This window comes from Zea mays, unplaced genomic scaffold, assembly GCF_902167145.1.
Source record: "Zea mays cultivar B73 unplaced genomic scaffold, Zm-B73-REFERENCE-NAM-5.0 scaffold_339, whole genome shotgun sequence".
Taxonomy (NCBI): Eukaryota; Viridiplantae; Streptophyta; class Magnoliopsida; order Poales; family Poaceae; genus Zea; species Zea mays.
Window position 1 is genome coordinate 30,813 of NW_023366969.1, and position 18,900 is coordinate 49,712.

An 18,900-nucleotide genomic window follows, 5' to 3' on the forward strand; every position below is an offset into this window, starting at 1 on the left:
AAACCTAATAAATTGAATTATCTCTTCCATTCTATGGCCCCGAGAATGCCAATATTAGCACGAATCGTACGGAAATGTAACTCGGTATTCAAACAACTATTCAGAGTTCCTAGAGCTCCTTGTACAGCTTGTTGGAAAACCCGTTGTCGGACCTGATTCATCGCCCTTTGTTTTTCAAAATAAAGGGTTTCGTTTTTAGACTTTTCTAATTGTTCCAAACTAATAGAAGTAGCATTAATCAAATTTTCTTTTTCTCGTTCTATTTCAGAGTATCCATTCATTCGATACTCATCTGCTTCCAGTTCGACTTTCTGTAATCGAATACGAGCTTTTTCGAGTTGTTCAAGGGTCCCTTTACGCAATTCTTCCGAATTTCGAATAGTACTTAAAATCCTCTGTTTTCGATTATCTAATAAATCTTTTAATGAAAGTAGATTATCTTGCTATTAAGTTTACAATTTTTATGATCTCTTCCCGAACCAAACATGAATCTTTCGATTCATTTGGCTCTCCCGCTCCTTTTTTTCTTTTTTGTTATGTATTATGGCTATTTCCATATCTTTTTTTTATGTAATGAGCCTATCCTCTATCCTCTCTTTTCTGTTTGTATTTCTATATACCCAAACTTATATAAGACTAGATGAATATTAAGAGGACTCTTCCAACTAGATAAAAATCTATCATGGTCAGCAAAGTTGTTTCTTTATTTGTGTTTGCTCTGTTAGTTAATAATTTCAATTTCATTAAGAAAAACTAACTAAATAAATGGAAAATAAAAATTGATAGAATTCCTTTTATTTTTTCTTCAAATCCAAAAAATTTCTCTTTTTTTTATACATAGGTCGTCGATTTGGCATTGGAAAAAGGGCTGCGTGCCCTTCTAGTAAATAGTTCAAACTATTTTATCGATATGAGTGTTCTATATCAGATAAATTCTACACTAGCTATTTCCCGTTTAAAGCATTTCGAGACTAATACTAATGTAGTTGTAGAAAGAGTACCCCTTTTTGCCCGGACTTCAAGCAGTTTAGCTTTAACCGTGTTAATGGTCTCACATTATTGGTCTATAGAGAATCAAAGTAAATTTACCAATGAATCGCGAAATGCTATGGTTCTTCCATATGATTTCTGAAGTTATTCAGAAGTAATTCGTCGAGATCGTGCACCTTTTCTTATTTATCAAAAAAAATACTAAAAATATTCTAAAGTGCAGCCGGATAGATCCAATCTATTCTTGAAATAGACAACTCGCACACACTCCCTTTCCAAAAAAAATCAATACACCAACCACTACAGTTAGATTTATTAGATTTGTTGCTAAAATATCGGTATTAAGCCCGAAACTCCCAGCGAATGGCCAGTGAGCTAAAAAAACAAAAGAATGGGTTACATTTTTCATATGCTCTCCTCTTATAGATAGGACGAACAAAGAAGAAAGTTTTTCGATTACTTACTTCGCTCGTCCTTTTTTGATCGGTTTTTTTAATGCAAATAGATTCAATCTAATAATTTCTTTTAGATTAAGTCTTAGGTCTCGTTTGACCTGTGAAAGATCTCCTTTGTTGAAATGTTCCCAAAATTCCTAAAATAAAAGGAAAAATACTTTCCACTGTCCTAAACTAAGGACGGGAAGGAAGAGGGCGAGCATATCCTCTAAATTGATCATGCTCAAATCAGCCCTTCTTGGGGTTCCTAGGGTATTGTCTGTCCCGATAAATACAAAATTTCCGGAATAATATAAAAAAGAAATAATATAATAAATAGGAGTAAAGTAAAGTATTGATATACTTAGAATTACATAAGCAAATGCCAATGTACTAAAAAAAGAAAAAAGTATCTAATCTAAAGGACTCATTTTCTTTTTTAGGATTAAACAAAAGGGTTCGCAAATAAAAGCGCTAGTGCCACAACCAGTCCATAAATTGTTAAAGCTTCCATAAAAGCTAGACTAAGCAATAAAGTACCTCTTATTTTACCTTCTGCTTCTGGCTGTCTCGCAATACCTTCTACAGCTTGTCCTGCAGCAGTACCTTGACCAACTCCGGGCCCAATAGAAGCAAGCCCTACGGCCAATCCAGCAGCAATAACGGAAGCAGCAGCAATTAGTGGATTCATGATGAGTTCCTCGTGTCAAAAAAAAAGAAATGGTTAAGGATACAATCAACCAAGAAATTATTACTTCCAACTTCTAAGCTCTATCGGGTAGAAGTAACTAATAAGTACAAATAAATGATAATCGAAATCGTTCGAATTACTTCGAGATCTCGTTTTTAGTTTCTAATCATTAGAGGTTTGTGTAAATCCATATGATTCTCATTATTCTATTTCTCTTTCTTTTCAACCAATCACTCTTTTATTCCATCCTTTTTTTTACTCTTCGATATCTTTGAGTTCCCATTTTTTCCCCTTCATCTAACATAATAAAAGACGAAATACAGGAAGAACCCCTATTGAAATCGAACTAATCCAAATCCAATAGGAATCAAATCAAGATATACAATTGATAACAATATGCTGCATAGAACTAGATATGGAATCCAGTTCCATATAGAAGGGAATTCTATATATCGGATTAGATAATGAATCTAACTTAGGAATAAAAAAAATCCCATATACATTTGTTTCTTCTATTTTGTTTGCCTATTTTCTCATTTTCTATTGAATCCGATTCTAAAATCATTCTTTAGAAAGCCACACAAAAGATGACTGTCTTATAGGCATTAAAGATATAGATCTAACCTGACTTGGCCCCCCTGAATGCATATATACTTTACCTCTTCCATAATATAGTCTATTCTCTCTCCTACAACTCTAGGTTGTATATTCATACGCCTTTCGAACTATTTAGTTTTCCAACTAAGAGGATTATCCGGAATCATGCATGAATTGGGCTAAGCTAAAAAAAGAAAGACTATTTCAAAAACTAGTTAATTCAATGATGACCTTCCATGGATTCACCTATATAGGCTGCGGCTAACGTTGCAAAAATAAGAGCTTGAATACCGCTTGTAAATAATCCAAGAAACATGACCGGTATAGGGACTACTAAGGGGACTAAAGAAACAAGAACAACAACGACTAATTCATCCGCCAATATATTTCCGAAAAGTCGAAAACTAAGTGATAATGGTTTTGTGAAATCTTCTAGGATGTTAATAGGTAAAAGGATTGGGGTTGGTTTAATATATTTTTCGAAATAACTCAATCCTTTTTTGCTAAGACCCGCATAAAAATATGCCGCTGATGTTAGTAAAGCTAAAGCAACAGTAGTATTTATATCATTCGTGGGCGCTGCTAATTCCCCATGGGGTAACTCTATAATTTTCCAAGGTAAAAGAGCACCTGACCAATTCGAAACAAAAATAAAAAGGAACATAGTTCCAATAAAGGGAACCCAGGGACCATATTCTTCTCCAATCTGAGTTTTGCTCAAGTCTCGAATAAACTCAAGGACATATTCGAAGAAATTCTGACCATCGGTCGGGATGGTTTGTGGATTCCGAACAGCTATGATAACTGAACCTAGCAAAATAGTAATTACGACCCAAGAAGTGATGAGTACTTGGGCATGAATTTGGAAACCTCCTATTTGCCAATAGAAGTGTTGCCCTACTTCTACACCCGATATATCATATAACCCCTTGAGTGTTTTAATGGAACATGGTGTAATATTCATATTGTCCTCTGATAAAAATTGAACTTCAAAAAAGGAATTCTTTTGATTCAAGCATCTCTTTCTCAACTCAGCAACTTGAAGTATTAATCTTATATTTAATATACCAAGAAATCACATCAGATCATAATATATATCAATACCCTCTAATATATATCAATATTTCCCTTCTTTTATCTATGCAAAACAAAAAAGAATAGTAATTAATCCTATAAATCTACGCAGTTGCTCAAGAATTCACTATTCTTCTTAATCAACGATTTCTTATATAGAGAGAACGGCCCTCAGAAATTGCAAATACTAATTTGTTAAGAATTAATCGAATTGAAGTCATAGTGTCATCGTTGGCAGGAATCGATATATTCGCAAGATCTGGGTCACAATTTGTATCGACTAAAGAAATAGTAGGAATCCCCAAAATGGCACATTCCTGAAGAGCTATATACTCTTTTTGCTGATCAAGGACGATCACAATGTCAGGCAACCTCGTCATATATTTGATCCCGCCGAGATATCTTTGCAAGGTAGATAATTTTCTCTTTAAGATTGCCGCATCTCTTTTTGGGAGATGGTGGAATTTTCCCATTTTTTCTTCTGCTCTTAAGTCTCTAAATTGAGAAAGTCTAGTTTTGGTAATCGACCAATTCGTTAACATACCGCTGAACCACTTTTTATTAACATAATGACAACGAGACCTTATTGCAGCTGATGCTACTAAATCCGCTGCTCTTTTTTTGGTACCAACAATTAAGAAGCTTTTTCCCTGACTTGCTGCATCAAAAACTAAATCACAAGCTTCTGATAAAAAACGAGCTGTTCTAGCAAGATTTGTAATATGAGTACCTTTACGCTTTGCCGAGATGTAAGGGGCCATTTTGGGATTCCATTTCTTAATACCATGACCAAAATGAACTCCCGCTTCTATCATCTCTTTCAAATTGATGTTCCAATATCTTCTTGTCATTTTTTCCACACTTCCTTTTTTTTTCTTTTTTCGTGTTACCATTACGGAATTCATTTCTTTTTGAAGATTAAGAAAGAGCCGAAATAGCTTGAAATAAATAATAATTGTTCCAATGGAACCTTCTTGACCATTGATACACGGTATAAACATAGCCTTAATGAATTAACTGACTTCTTTTACTTATTAAAATACAATTTAAATTTAAGTACAAAATCGAAAATCAGACCTGTTAGCATTCTAAGGTCAAAAGTATAGTTTAAATTAAAGTAAAAAAAATTGCTTTATGTATACTTAAATCGTATAAATAGGGGTAAACGGGGTCTCTGATGTTTCATAGAAATTGTTTGTTACGTCAGAATCAGAAGAAACTAATTCTGTATGGAGAAACAAAATATCTCTCATTTCCGACGCGAATAGATTTTTTTTTTGAATTTCTAAATAAAGGTTCTTGTCTTGTGGGGAACGATGCACAAATTTTTGGAATCCGGTACCAACAGGTATAATCCCCCCCAGAACTACGTTTTCTTTCAGACCTTTCAACCAATCAATACGACCTCGTAGGGCAGCTTTTGCTAAAACTCGAGCAGTTTCTTGAAAACTTGCTTCAGATATGAAACTTTGGGTATTCAGGGAAGCCCTTGTTATTCCCAATAAGATTGCCCGATAATAGATCGATTCATCTAAAGCCCGCCCTGCTCGTTCCGCTCGCAATAGTCCTATTAATTCCCCAGGTAAAAAAACATTAGACATTCCATCTTCGGAAACCCTTACTTTTGATGTTACTTGGCGTATAATAATCTCTATATGTCTATTATGGATCTGTACCCCTTGGGATCGATAAACCTTTTGGATCTTATTAACCAAAGAGATACGACTTTGGGCTATGGTTAGCTCAGCTCCAATCAAGAATCCCCAGGGAACCCCAAGAATTCTTGGTATACGTTCATTCCAATCCTCAATTCTCCTTTCGAGATTCGGCGATAGTGAATCAATTGAACGCGCTTCGAAGATTTGTTCTACTTTTGGAAGACCTTGCGTTATATCACTGGATCTCGATTTTTCATATATAAACGTAACTAACCTATCTCCTTTGTAAAGGATTTTTCCATAATGACCATGAACAGTTGCTCCTATAGTGGCCAAATAAGGCTTAGCTGCTCTTAGAACAAAGGAGTCCATATTAACAATGAAAATTTGACCAGATTTTTTTATGTGTAATTTAAATAGACATAAATTTTCACAAATAAATTGTCCAAGGTGAATTATTGCCAATGTCTCTTCCCATGAGTCATGATGGAGAAAGTGCCAATTCAAATGGAATGGCTCCAACATGATGTTACTGTCAAAATTCGAAATCCTTTTATTTTCGTCTATTAAAGAGTATTTAAGTCCTTGAAGTACTTGTAAGGTTTGTTTCAAATTGTCAAGGAACAAGTATTTTTTTAACAAGATCTGATTATGCGTTAATAAATAGTAAGATGAAGAAAAATTCGATATACTAGGTACAATAACGCCTAAGAGCCCAAAAATATCTCGAATAGGAATTCTAGGATTCGATTCTTTTACCGCATTGGGATATTTAGAATTCTTGAATAAACCAATTCGAGAACAGTTGGATGCCAACAAAATCATCAAAGATGGATATTCTTTATTTCGATTCAACAAGGTGCCAATAACTTCTTGATGTTGGCTAAGTGATTGAATCTTCGCCTTGGAATAAAAGGAATTGGTATTGTTGCGATCTAACCTATTATTGGGAATCAATCCTACACTTGTCCTATCATACCTTCTTCGTGTATACAAAATAGTAGACTTGACTAACTCAATTCTTAGGAAATCGCGAATTAGATCATTTGTTTTTACCTCAACAAGAGAAGCACGAGCTCCCTCTTTTTCTTCTTGTTCCCAATTCACTACTAAGCAAGTTCGAACGAATTGACTATTCGTGTGATAAATTCTTTGAGTTAACTTGCTATTTTCATGAGAAATAAAATTGACAAGTCGAAGTTGGAGATTATCCTCTTCTTGCAGGAGATCCTGCGGGAAAAGTGTTGCTAAATTTATCCCTTCGTCCATTTCATATGCGACTGCAGGTCGAACCGAAACAAAATACTTTTCCTTGCTTTTGAGAAATTTTTTCCGTTGAACATAAACCCAATTTTTCCTTTTTTTTGATTCCTTAGAATCTTTTTTTTCTCTTTCTGGTGGTATCAAACTGCCACCTAATATCTTATCCGCCTCTTCAGGAAAATGAATATCTCCGGAAAAGATTTTGAGTTCTGTATGGCTTTTTTTTCTCTTCACTCGGACCAATCCACCTAGTCGACTTCTTGTATTTTTTGTGAGTTGTGTATCGACTCCAATAATACTATTGTCAAGTACCTTTAGGGATGAGGATCTCGGCAAGATATGCAGTTCTTGAAGAATGAAAAAAAACCGATCTACTTCTTTTTGGTATTTTAGACTAAATTCTTTTGTTCCTCGATGCTCAATAAAACCCTCTTTTTTTAAGATAGAATCTTCCTCCGGGCTCCCATATTCGTCTTCTGAGTCTTCCTCTGAGTCTTCTTCTGAGTCTTCTTCTAAAGTCCCATATTCCTTCTCTGAGCCATCTTCAGAGCTCCCATATTCTTCTTCTGATTCTTCCTCTAGGATTTCATATTCGCCCTCTCCCTCTCGAGTCCTATATTTGTTCTCTAGGCTCCCATATTCTTCCTCTGAGTCTTTCTCTAGAGTCCTATATTCGTCCTCTAGGATCCCATATTCATCTTCTAGGGTTTCATATTCGTCCTCTAGAGTCCTATATTCGTCTTCTAGGATTTTATATTCGCCCTCTCCCTCTCGGGTCCTATATTTGTTCTCTGGGCTCTCATATTCGTCTTCTGAGTCTTCCTCTCGAGTCCGATATTCTTCCTCTCGAGTCCTATACTCTTCCTCTTGGGTCCGATATTCTTCCTCCAGGGTCCTATATCTAAATTTAACAATTCCTGAACCCCTTTTATCTTTTCTGTATCGTGGATCGTCAAAATAAGCAAAAATAGTATTTCTACGTAAAACACCCATAAAGGGTATTTCCATTGAAATACCCAAACAGGATATTCGCTCTTTTTCTTGTTCTTGATGATATTGTAATGGAACGACGAGCCTATTTCTTCGCTTTTTCGCCAACAAATCTGAATTATCTTGAAGAATGGAAGGATAGAAACAATTCCAATGACCGTTGAACACGATTCGATCTGGCGTTAAATAATCAAGAATTTCTCTATCTTTTTTACCAAAAGTATCCAACAGTCTATGGCTTACTTGATCATTAGCCATTGAGAAGTCAAAGATATATCTTCCATCAACAGAAAAAGAATAAGTATTCATTTGATCTTGATCCTTGTGCAGCGAAAAAGATGCTATACTGGATCTGCACATACTTACTGACAATATCCATAAATGGCTTGTTTTTGGTAATCGACGAAGATTACCATATTGATATTCGGGCGCATGGTAAACATCAGTACTCCAGTGCATTTCCCCGTCTGATTCGGAATAAATATGCTTTTGTACCTTTTCTTTAAAATGCAAAGTGGACGTTCCGGCACGAATCTCCGCAATTACTTGTTCAGATTCTACATATTGATCATTTTGCACTAGAATCAAGCTTTTTAACGGAATATTCACACTATGTAGAATATCCTGACTCTGAATAGTTACATGCAAGTCTATATAGCATAGAAAAGCAGGCTGCCCATGACGGGTACGTGTGGGGTGAACCAAATCCTCATTGAATTGGATTTTTCCATTCGAGGGGGATCGTATAAGGTCGGCAGTACCCCCTGTGAATACTCCACCAGTATGAAAAGTTCTTAATGTTAATTGAGTCCCCGGCTCCCCAATTGATTGACCCGCAATAATACCTACAGCTTCCCCCAATTCGACCAGATCCCCATGAGTGGGACTCCGCCCATAACATAATTGACAGATCCAAGATGTGCTCCGGCAAGTAAAGGGGGTTCTAATATATATTGGTTGTGCTCGAAACGGTTGTGCTCGAAAGGCAGTTATGAATCGATTGACTAATCCAATTCCAATATCTTGATTTCGAGAAGCAATGCATCGTGAACCAATATATATATCGTCTGCTAATACACGACCAATTAGTGTTTGGACAAAAAGTTTTTCCGTCATCCCATTTTGAGGACTCACAGAAATACCTTGGATAGTACCACAATCTCTTCTACGCACAATAATATGTTGAACTACTTCAACAAGTCTACGTGTAAGATAGCCAGCATCCGCTGTTCGTACAGCAGTATCTACAACCCCTTTTCGGGCTCCGTAGCAGGAAATTATATATTCTGTCAAAGAAAGTCCCTCGCGTAAATTGCTTTGAATAGGTAAATCAATCATTTGTCCTTGAGGATCCGCCATTAACCCTCTCATACCTACTAATTGGTGTACCTGAGATGCATTTCCTCTGGCTCCTGAAAAAGACATTAGATAGACTGGATTAGAAGGATCCGTTATTCGAAAATTCGAATTCATTTCTTGTTTCAAATATTCACTTGTAGCATACCATATCTCAACGGATTGGCGTAATTTTTCTACCGCGTGTATAGCTCCATAATAATAGTGTTTCTCCAAAAGAAAACTCTGTTGTTCCGCGTCTTGGACTAACCATCCTTTAGAGGGTATTGTTAAAAGATCCTCGATTCCTAAAGAAATCGATGTAGTAGTGGCTTGATGGAAGCCCAGAGTCTTTATTTGATCCAGTATATGGGATGTATATCCCATTCCGAAATGATCTATTAATCTGCTAATAAGCCGTTTCATAGCAGTTCCGTCTATCTCTTTATTATGAAAGACCAGGTTGGCCCGTTCTGCCATACATAAGTACCCCCTTTTTTTGGCTGAGTAGGATTCGACAATTGCTGAGTAGGATTCGACAATGGGCCTGAGTCAGTGATTCGAAAACTTAATTTACTCCCTTTCCTCAATCTCAATCTGGATTTGCGCGGCAAAAAAGATGGTACTAGCGAAATCGGAATGCCCCCCGAAAGGGGCATCGCCGAATCTAACTTCCTTGTTTAGATAGTGTATGAATAGGCCCGACTAAATCCTTGTATGGCTTCCTCTATTTCTCTATAAAAAGAAATATGACCAAGAGTGGTTCGAATGTATATAGAACGGATTTCTTTTTTTCTATTTCCCACTACTAGATAGTGGGCATAAATCTCATGATAAGTCCCAAAAGATTCATATTGAACTTCAATCGGAACTTCTCTTGACCCAACGATGCGTTGATCTAGTTTCCATCGGAGCCACAAGGGACTGTTTAAACCGATTCGTTTTTGTCTATAAGCTCCCAGTGCATCATAGGAACTAGAAAAATGGGGTTCTTTATCTTTCGTATACTTATAATAATTGTTATTATTGTAGTTTACTTTTTTATTTGGAGAGTTTCCGCAACTATTATATCTATTTGCACAAATACCTAGACGGTTTCCAATCGTTAATACATAAAGTCCGATAAGCATGTCTTGGGTTGGCACGCAAATAGGATCTCCAATAGCGGGAGACAGGAGATTCATATGAGAAAACATAAGTAAACGGGCTTCCGCCTGAGCTTCCAAGGATAAAGGTAGGTGAACAGCCATTTGATCCCCATCAAAGTCCGCATTGAAACCCTTACACACTAATGGATGTAAACAAATAGTACGTCCCTCTACTAAAGTGGGTTGGAAGGCCTGTATGCCTAATCTATGCAGGGTAGGTGCTCTGTTCAACAGTACAGGATGTCCCCGCATAACTTCTTGAAGTATTTCCCATACAATGGGTTCCTTTTCCCAAATTTTCCTTTTAGCAATCCTGACATTAGAAGTAGCACGTTTCGTGATTAAATCGCGAATTACAAATAGCTGAAAAAGCTTTATTGCTATCTCTAGAGGTAATCCACATTGATGTAATGAAAGCGAAGGACCCACAACAATGACAGAACGCCCCGAGTAATCGACCCGTTTCCCAAGCAGAGTCTCGCGAAACCTCCCCTCTTTACCCTCAATTACATCTGAAAGTGATTTGTATACTTTATTGTGACCATCCCTCGTCGGTTGCCCGCGGGACCCACTATCAAGAAGTGTATCCACGGCTTCTTGTACCAATTTTTCCTGGCACATTACTAAATCTGCTGGTGCTAATTCACTTCTTTTTAATAGATAGGCAAGGTTGTTGTTCCGACGGATAACTCTCTTATAAAGTTCATTAATATCTGAAGTCACTACTTTATCCCCAGATCTATAAACAATGGGTCTCAATTCGGGAGGAAGAACCGGTAATAAGCACAAAACCATCCATTCTGGTTCTACATTTGTTTGAATAAAATGTTTCGCCAATTGCATGCGTCTAATCAAAAAAACTTTTCTTATTCGTCTTTTTCTATCTTCCCATTCATCTCCACTATACCCCTCGTCTTCTAATTCCTTCCATTCAACCAAAGAATTCTCTATAATAATTCGCAAATCTAAATCTGCTAATTGTTCTCTAATAGCGCCTGCTCCTGTTGCAATTTCCCGATTTCGAAATGTTGCAAAGCCTGGGGTAGAAAAAAAGGGAGAAATACTGTGGTTACAGGATGAAATTTCATCTTCGAATAAACCCCGTAATCGTAAGAAAGTAGGTTTTTTAGCGCTGGGCCTAGCAAAAGAGAAATCACCATATACTAGGCCCTCCAATTTCTTAAGGGGTTTATCTAAAAGATTCGCAATATAACTAGGAAGACCTTTCAAATACCACACATGAGTCACTGGACATGCTAGTTTGATGTATCCCATTTGATATCTTCGTATCCGAGAATCAACAAATTCTACCCCGCATTTTTGGCAAAATCTTTCGTCTTCGTTTTCAGCTACGCTCGCTCGAGAGTTTCCACAAGCACAAATTCCGCTTTTTATGGGTCCAAAGATTCTTTCGCAAAACAATCCATCTTTTTCTGGTTTATCGGTTTTATAATGAAAAGTGGAGGGCCTTGTGACTTCGCCAACGACTTCCCCATTAGGTAGGATTTTTTTAGCCCAAGCCTTTATTTGTTGAGGGGAAACGAGTCCAATTTGAAGTTGTTTATGTTTATATTGGTCAATCATAAAATAGAAATAAGAAAAAAATTTATATTTATTCCGATCAAACATCCTCCCTATTAACCTGGAAGTTCTTCTCAGATACAAGGAAATGGTTCAGTTCTAGAGCCAAAGATCGTAGTTCTCGAACGAGCACTCGAAAAGATTCTGGCGGATCCTCGTGATTAGGCACTCTTTTTCCCCAGATCGTAGCATTAAGTATTTCTTGGCGAGCTATAAGATGATCAGATTTATAAGTAAGTATCTCTTGTAAAATATGAGCAACACCAAATCCTTCTAAAGCCCAAACTTCCATTTCTCCTATTCGTTGTCCCCCTTGCTTGGCTCTTCCTCTAACGGGTTGTTGGGTAACAAGTGAGTAGGGCCCAGTAGAACGTCCATGAATTTTCTCATCAACTTGATGAATTAATTTTAAGATATAGGACTTCCCTATTAGAACAGGCTGTTCGAAGGGATCTCCTGTTCTTCCATCAAATATTCTGCTTTTTCCCGGGTACTCGGGTTCAAATACCCATGGATTTTTTGTTTGTTTACTGGCTTCATATAATTCCGAAAACACAAGTTTTCTTGAAGCCTCTTGCTCATATCTCTCATCAAAGGGTGCTATTCTATAATGTTTCTTTAGCAGATCCCCTGCTAATCCGAGCGAGCTTTCAAATATTTGTCCCACATTCATTCGTGAGGGTACTCCTAAGGGATTGAAGACCATATCAACAGGTGTTCCATCTTGCAAATAGGGCATATCTTGCCTAGGCAAAATTTTGGAAATGATCCCCTTATTCCCGTGTCTTCCAGCTACTTTATCCCCAACTTTGATTTCACGTTTCTGTAAAATATATACACGAACCATTATGTCAAAGGGGTCCCTCTGGATCCATTTCACATCGATAACGCGCCCTCTTCCACCTATAGGTAGTTTGAGAGAAGTTTCTTTTGAAGTGGATACCTCAAGACCAAAAATAGCCCGTAATAATCCAGCTTCCGCGATATAGGACGATTCGCTCGCTATCTGAGGCGTTAATTTACCTACTAAAATATCGCCAGTTTCTACCCAGGATCCCAACCTTACAACTCCATTTCTGTCCAAATTGCGAAGTAAATGTTCTTCTAGATGTGGTATTTGTTTAGTGATTTTTTCAGCGGAGCCTTGGCTTGTCGTATCCGTCTGAATTTCATATTTTCGGATGTGAAAAGAAGTATAAATATCCTCATATACCAAACGTTCACTAATTAGTACTGCGTCTTCAAAATTGTAACCCTCCCAGGGCATATAAGCTACTAAAACGTTTTTTCCTAAAGCAAGTTCCCCGCCAACTGTAGCTGCTCCCTCCGCTAAAATTTGCCCTTTTTTAATGGATTTACCCCGCGGAACCCGAGGTTTTTGGTGCATACAAGTATTTTTGTTAGAGCGCCGATGGGCAACTAAAGGAATACTTATGGTCTTCCCACTACTTGATAAAAGGATCTTGTGACTATCACTAGAAATGATCTTTCCCTCGCGTTGGGCTATAACGGAAACCCTCGAATCTAGAGCTGTTTGGCGTTCCAATCCAGTTCCAACAATGCACTTCTCGGACCGAGAAAGTGGAACTGCTTGGCGCTGCATATTAGAACTCATTAAAGCCCGATTCGCATCATTATGCTCAATAAAAGGAATGAGAGAACCTCCAATAGAAAAATATTGGAAAGGAAAAATACTTCTAACATGAATCTGTTCCCATGCAATAGTCAGGAATTCTTGACGGTATCTAGCTGGAACAACCTGTTCTTCCTGAATACCCTGATTCAAGGACAAAGAATTTCCTGCTGCTATCATATAATATTCATCTCTATTTGGTGATAAATAAACTACCTGTCTCTCTTTTTTTTCTTTTGCTTTCTCAGATATTTCATAAAACGGACTCTCTATAGATCCCCACCAGTGATCAATTCTCGCATGAATAGCTAACGATCCGGTAAGTCCAACATTGATTCCTTCGGACGTGTCAATTGGACAAATACGCCCATAGTGACTCGGATGAATATCTCGGCTCCGAAAACTTGCAGTTCTCCCCGTCAATCCTCCTGGACCCAAACAACTCACTTTTCGCCCATGAACCGTTTGTGTCAATGGATTGGTTTGATCAAAAACTTGAGCTAAGGGGTATGTGCCAAAAAAGGTCTCATAAGTAGTTATTAATAAAATCGAAGTTGAAGTTGGAGTTACCAAAGTTTGTGGAGTCGGTTTCGATTGACGTATGAATACTCTACGGATAGTTTTTTGAACCGCATGTTGTAAACGGCCAAGAGCCAGTCCGAATTGATCTTGTAACAGATCTGCAACCGAACGAATACGTTTATTTTTCAAGTGATTCATATCGTCATCGTCAAGTATACCCGTTCCAAATTTCATTCCAATCAAATGATCCGTAGCGGCCAATACATCTCGTGGTAACAAGAATGTATTGTTCTGAGGGATATCAAGATTCAGTCTCCGATTCATATTTCGTCGACCAACTCTTCCTAATTCACATTTTTGTTGAAAAAATTTCTTTTGTAATTCCTCGCATAAGGACTCCGAAAATACCAGGTCCCCACCTACACAAGCAAATTGTTGATAAAACTCCAAAATAGCTTTTTCTTTTGACTCAATCCTCTTCTTCTCCTTAGCATTCGGGAAAGACAAGAAAATTTCGGGGTAGGAAACATTATCTAAAATTTCTCTTAGATTCGAACCCATAGCTGATGATAGAACTAAAATAGATATCTTTTGTTTTCTACTCACGCGAGCCCATATCCTTTCTTTTTTATCAATTGCTAATTCCGACCTTCCTCCCCAATCTGATATTATAGTCCCGGTATATATAGAAATTCCCTTATGGTCTAATTCCGAGCGGTAGTAAATACCAGGACTTAGCAATATTTGATTGATCACAATTCGGTATATTCCATTTATTATAAAGGTTCCTAAGGAATTCATTATAGGAATGTTTCCAATAGAAATGGTTTCCTTTTGCACATCGAAACCAAAAATTAATCTCGCGGATACATATAATTCGGAAGAATAGGTGAGTGATTCATACACAGCATTCCTTTCTTTTATCGAGGGTTCTAGCAATTGATATCCTTTCGCAAATAATTGAAATGCAATTTCGTGATCTGGATCTTTAATTGTGGGAAACTTCTCAAGTTCTTCCGCCAAGCCTTGATTAATGAATCTACAAAATCCCTCGAATTGGATCTGACTAAATCCGGGTATTGTGGACATTCCCTCATTTCCATTCCGGAGCATTTGAATCTTAAGTTTCCTATTTATAGAAGAAAAATTCCATTATCAGCTCACTCTTCATCAATCCCTACGGATCAATCTAGCAATCATGGAATCCATATTCTGTTTACTGAATCACATGAAATTCTAGGGAACTCCACATACGTATTTCATATATGTATTTCATACATATGAATAGAGACGATTTCGACGAAAGTTCGAATTTAGCAGGGGTTGAAATGGAATAAAAATGAATTGATAAAACAGTCCTAGAAAAAAATTCTGCCACTGAAACTTTATGATATTCTAAAAAGATTGGATAGCAAAGATTTCTCGTTTTATCTCCTTTCTATGAAAGGGATAAAGCCATAAGAATTTATAAGCACTAGAAAGTTTGACTTTAGTTCGATTTAGAATAGCACGCTTAGTTTCTTTTTCAAAAAGAATTTGAAGGGTCTTTTTTGTTTCGTAGTAGTAGAATTGCTAGAAAATAAAGGATTTCGTTGTAGAATCCTAAAATAAAGATAAAGTACTTTATTTTTTAAGTACTTGCCAATCTAGTTATCCACCTATCTACATATCCTTTCTTTTATCGTAATTGCACTTAGGTGGGCCAAGAAGGCCTGGCTATAATCTATATCAGAGCAAATTCCCTCTTTTTTTTTTTATTCAAGATATTTAATACAATGAAAAATTAAAGCACGATTCCCCATAGGAATATGTACATAAGGGGGATCTGTAGATAATAATGCTGTTCGGACCTGGAGTTTCCCTATATACAGATTAGGGAAACATTTATTCTTATTCTATTTTATTATGCCATTCAAAATAATGGGGGGGAATACCGATTTAAGAGTCGTTCACTACTGCAATTCAAAAAATAATAATAATAATATTATATTTATTATATTATTATATTATAGTTTTATTTTATTATATTATAGTTAATTATATTATTATATTCTAATTTTATTATATTATAGTTAATGGTTCTAATTTGTTCTGAATTTTGCAGCCTGCGACTGGAAATCCACTTTTTCTTCTTTTCTTCTTTGTCATCTCAATAGAATAGAAAGAAGCGGGAAGTTTTCTAGTGTTAGCAATGTGTGTTTTAAGATAGAATCCATCGAGGAGAATAAGCGAAACTGGATCCAAAAAAGCAGAAATCTATTTTTTGAAAAAGATTCTAAAAAAGTAAGTAGAATTAGATTCAAGATAAAAGAAAAAAAGGTTTTAGTAATTAGTAAAAAAATGTGAATGAATACTTGCTCTTTTCTCGATTTTAGATCGGATTTTTTGGCGGCATGGCCAAGTGGTAAGGCAGGGGACTGCAAATCCTTTACCCCCAGTTCAAATCTGGGTGCCGCCTGATCAATAAAATACTTAGGATTATAGTACTGATCAAACTCGACAAATTCGTACCCCCCTAAGTTGGGGCACGAGAGTAACTAGGTTTGGCGATACTGGATTTTGAGAATCCATACCATAGTTCTACCCTCAAACTAGGGTTTGTTTTGTGGGCAGTGGCCCAAACGGCTACCAATAGGGATGAGGTAGCGTTTCCTTATTCTTTTATTAATTTAAATCGATTCGATTCGGGAATTTAAAACTACGAGACTAAGATGTCAGAAATCTTCGTAGCCAAAGGTCCCTAAGGGGCATTCTTTTTTCAATCTAAGATTGAAGAAGGGACTTTGCGAAGAAATAGAAAGACTTCCTAATTATCATACATTTTATTTATCGTACATCTTACTACATACACTTTATCGTACATCTTACTACATACACTTCGTACATCTTATGCTACCTACATACACTAAAGTAAAGGCTACTGATTCTGTCGAGAATTAGATTGAATAGGCTGATCAAAAATCAATTTTTGGATTGTGGATAAGACCTCCTTACTCTTTCATAGAAAGATAGAAAGCGGGGCAGCAGTAGGGTTTAGGTCAAAAATAAAAATAAACATGGGTAAGTTAGGTATCCAATAAATATTTATCTATCCTAATTTTATGGTGTATTCTTACGTCCTTTGCTTATAAAAAAGGTAACAAACGAAAGAAAAAATCTCTCTATTCCCGCGTCTTCTATTCAGAGCATCCCCTACTCTTTTTTAGGGAAAGAGCGATGTATCATATTTCTACTTAATGCTCTCCAATTCTACCAGAAATCATATAAGAATTTGTTAGGAGTAAATTCCTTTAACGGATTCATCCATAGTCTTAGGGCAGAATGGCCTTTTGACTCTGTACCCTTGATTCCACTATGATTATTGATCAATAGTAGAAGAATTCTTTCATAGAAATAGGAGACATAATTTACATGGATATAGTAAGTCTCACTTGGGCTGCTTTAATGGTAGTCTTTACATTTTCTCTTTCGCTAGTAGTATGGGGGAGGAGTGGACTCTAGGGATACTACCAATTGATTGAGTAGTCGAATTGTAGTATCAACTCTTTTCTTTAATTGATCGTTTTGCATTAATAATTTTGCCAAACTTTATTTTTTCTCTCTTTCTTTAGTTTTGTTTCACTCTTGTAAGAAACTCTTTTAAGAAAGTAAGAAAGAGTCGTTCTATTCCAGTATAATAGAATAGAAAGGGCGATTATAGTAATTCATAACTTCTATTCTACTAGAAATTATGAGTAAAAAGAAAGTTCTATACATAAGAAAATTAGAACATAAGAAAATTAGACTTTCTTACACGAAGCTATTCACAATATATCGCACATTTTCCATTTATACTATTTTCTTATTCTTAGAAAATTTTTGATGTTCTTTTTTTTTTTTTTTGAAGGATCTCGATTGAAGCATCTCGCACCTTTTTTAAGCATGAAAGATTCGTAGGTTTTTTCCTTTTACTTTTTTTCTTTTACTATAATCTATTCTAGTCTATTCTCGTATTATTTTTCTCCCCCTCCTTGGATTCTTTCAATGAAGAATTATCTTCGATTTTTTTGATTTTGACTTGATTGAAATTAAGTGGATGCAGTGAAAAAAGAAGTTGAATTAGACTACTATTTCAATCTACTAATCGATTCTATGTAGATTCAAGATAATATAATAGAAAGAATCTAAAGTGTGGTAGAAAAAACTATATGTAGTTCTTTCTACCACACTTTATGATTCCAACCAGACCCTTTCATTTAAGACTTGGATTTTTTATTTTCTTTAATCCCTTTTTCATTTCTTCAATGATTAATTGGAATTCCAATTAATCATTTTGACTGGCTGTTTTTACATAAATAATAAGTAAAAAGGCAGTAGGAACTAGAATGAACAATGCTGTAGCAATAAATGCGAGAATATTTACTTCCATAACCTCTTTATTTATTTATTTTTTTCACAATAACTCGGGATGTAATCCCATGGAGAGGAAAAAGGGGTATCCTGTAAATTCAAGGGGAGGACTTGCATTCTGATAATACTGAATCAATTCAATATTATGAATATTGCATCTATCAAATCAATTCATGGTGGATAGTGGAATAATATAACATAGGAAGATCTCTTATCCATACTAAGACCAAAATAGGTTTTTTGATTGGATTCGAAACCCCCTCTATTCTTTTTTCATTCTTTTCTACTTTTGCTTTTCTATATGTATAACCCAAAATCTTTCTTATCTTATCCAATTTCACTTCCTTTTTCTTATAGTTATACATACAATTATGTATGTATTATATGACCAACTTTCTATGGGTCACATAGACATCCCAATAAGCAGTAGAAGTAGAAATGAGATGGAGAAAAGAGGATCTTAAATAAAAAGGATCCCATATTTAAATTTAGGAAAAAGAGCGTTTGCTTGGTTTTTATTTTATTAGGTTACTATCCATATACGCTTTTTGGGGTCTAAAGATGAGAGCAAATCCATAAAAAAAGGAGTCGGCAA

At 36.1% G+C, this 18,900-nt stretch overlaps 3 protein-coding genes and 1 non-coding gene across 5 annotated transcripts in view; 1 reads left to right on the forward strand and 3 right to left on the reverse strand.

Moving 5' to 3' along the window:
- Window positions 1-404, reverse strand: part of LOC118474820 (ATP synthase subunit alpha, chloroplastic) — a 14,412-nt gene extending 14,008 nt beyond the window's left edge. The window contains exon 1 of the mRNA XM_035963772.1: window positions 1-404. This exon is cut by the window's left edge and continues 14,008 nt beyond it. The gene's annotated coding sequence lies outside the window, so the exon portion shown is untranslated.
- Window positions 1-3,785, reverse strand: part of LOC118474824 (ATP synthase subunit a, chloroplastic) — a 3,848-nt gene extending 63 nt beyond the window's left edge. The window contains exon 1 of the mRNA XM_035963776.1: window positions 1-3,785. This exon is cut by the window's left edge and continues 63 nt beyond it. Coding sequence (XP_035819669.1) covers window positions 2,933-3,676 — 744 coding nt within the window. The 5' untranslated portion in view covers window positions 3,677-3,785 and the 3' untranslated portion in view covers window positions 1-2,932.
- Window positions 1-9,539, reverse strand: part of LOC118474818 (DNA-directed RNA polymerase subunit beta'') — an 11,654-nt gene extending 2,115 nt beyond the window's left edge. The window contains exons 1-2 of one of the 2 annotated variants that reach the window (XR_004854422.1): window positions 1,255-9,539; window positions 1-424 (exon numbers count right to left, since the gene is read on the reverse strand). The exon at window positions 1-424 is cut by the window's left edge and continues 2,115 nt beyond it. Coding sequence is in view for 1 of the 2 variants with exons in the window: in XM_035963770.1 (XP_035819663.1) it covers window positions 4,929-9,512 (4,584 nt within the window). In the remaining variant the exon portion in view is untranslated. The other variant, XM_035963770.1, reaches the window with a different exon arrangement.
- A 6,764-nt stretch (window positions 9,540-16,303) lies between these two features.
- On the forward strand, window positions 16,304-16,374 carry TRNAC-GCA (transfer RNA cysteine (anticodon GCA)). Its single transcript has one exon. It is a non-coding gene; the product is annotated as a tRNA-Cys (tRNA).
- Window positions 16,375-18,900: the final 2,526 nt, after the last annotated feature.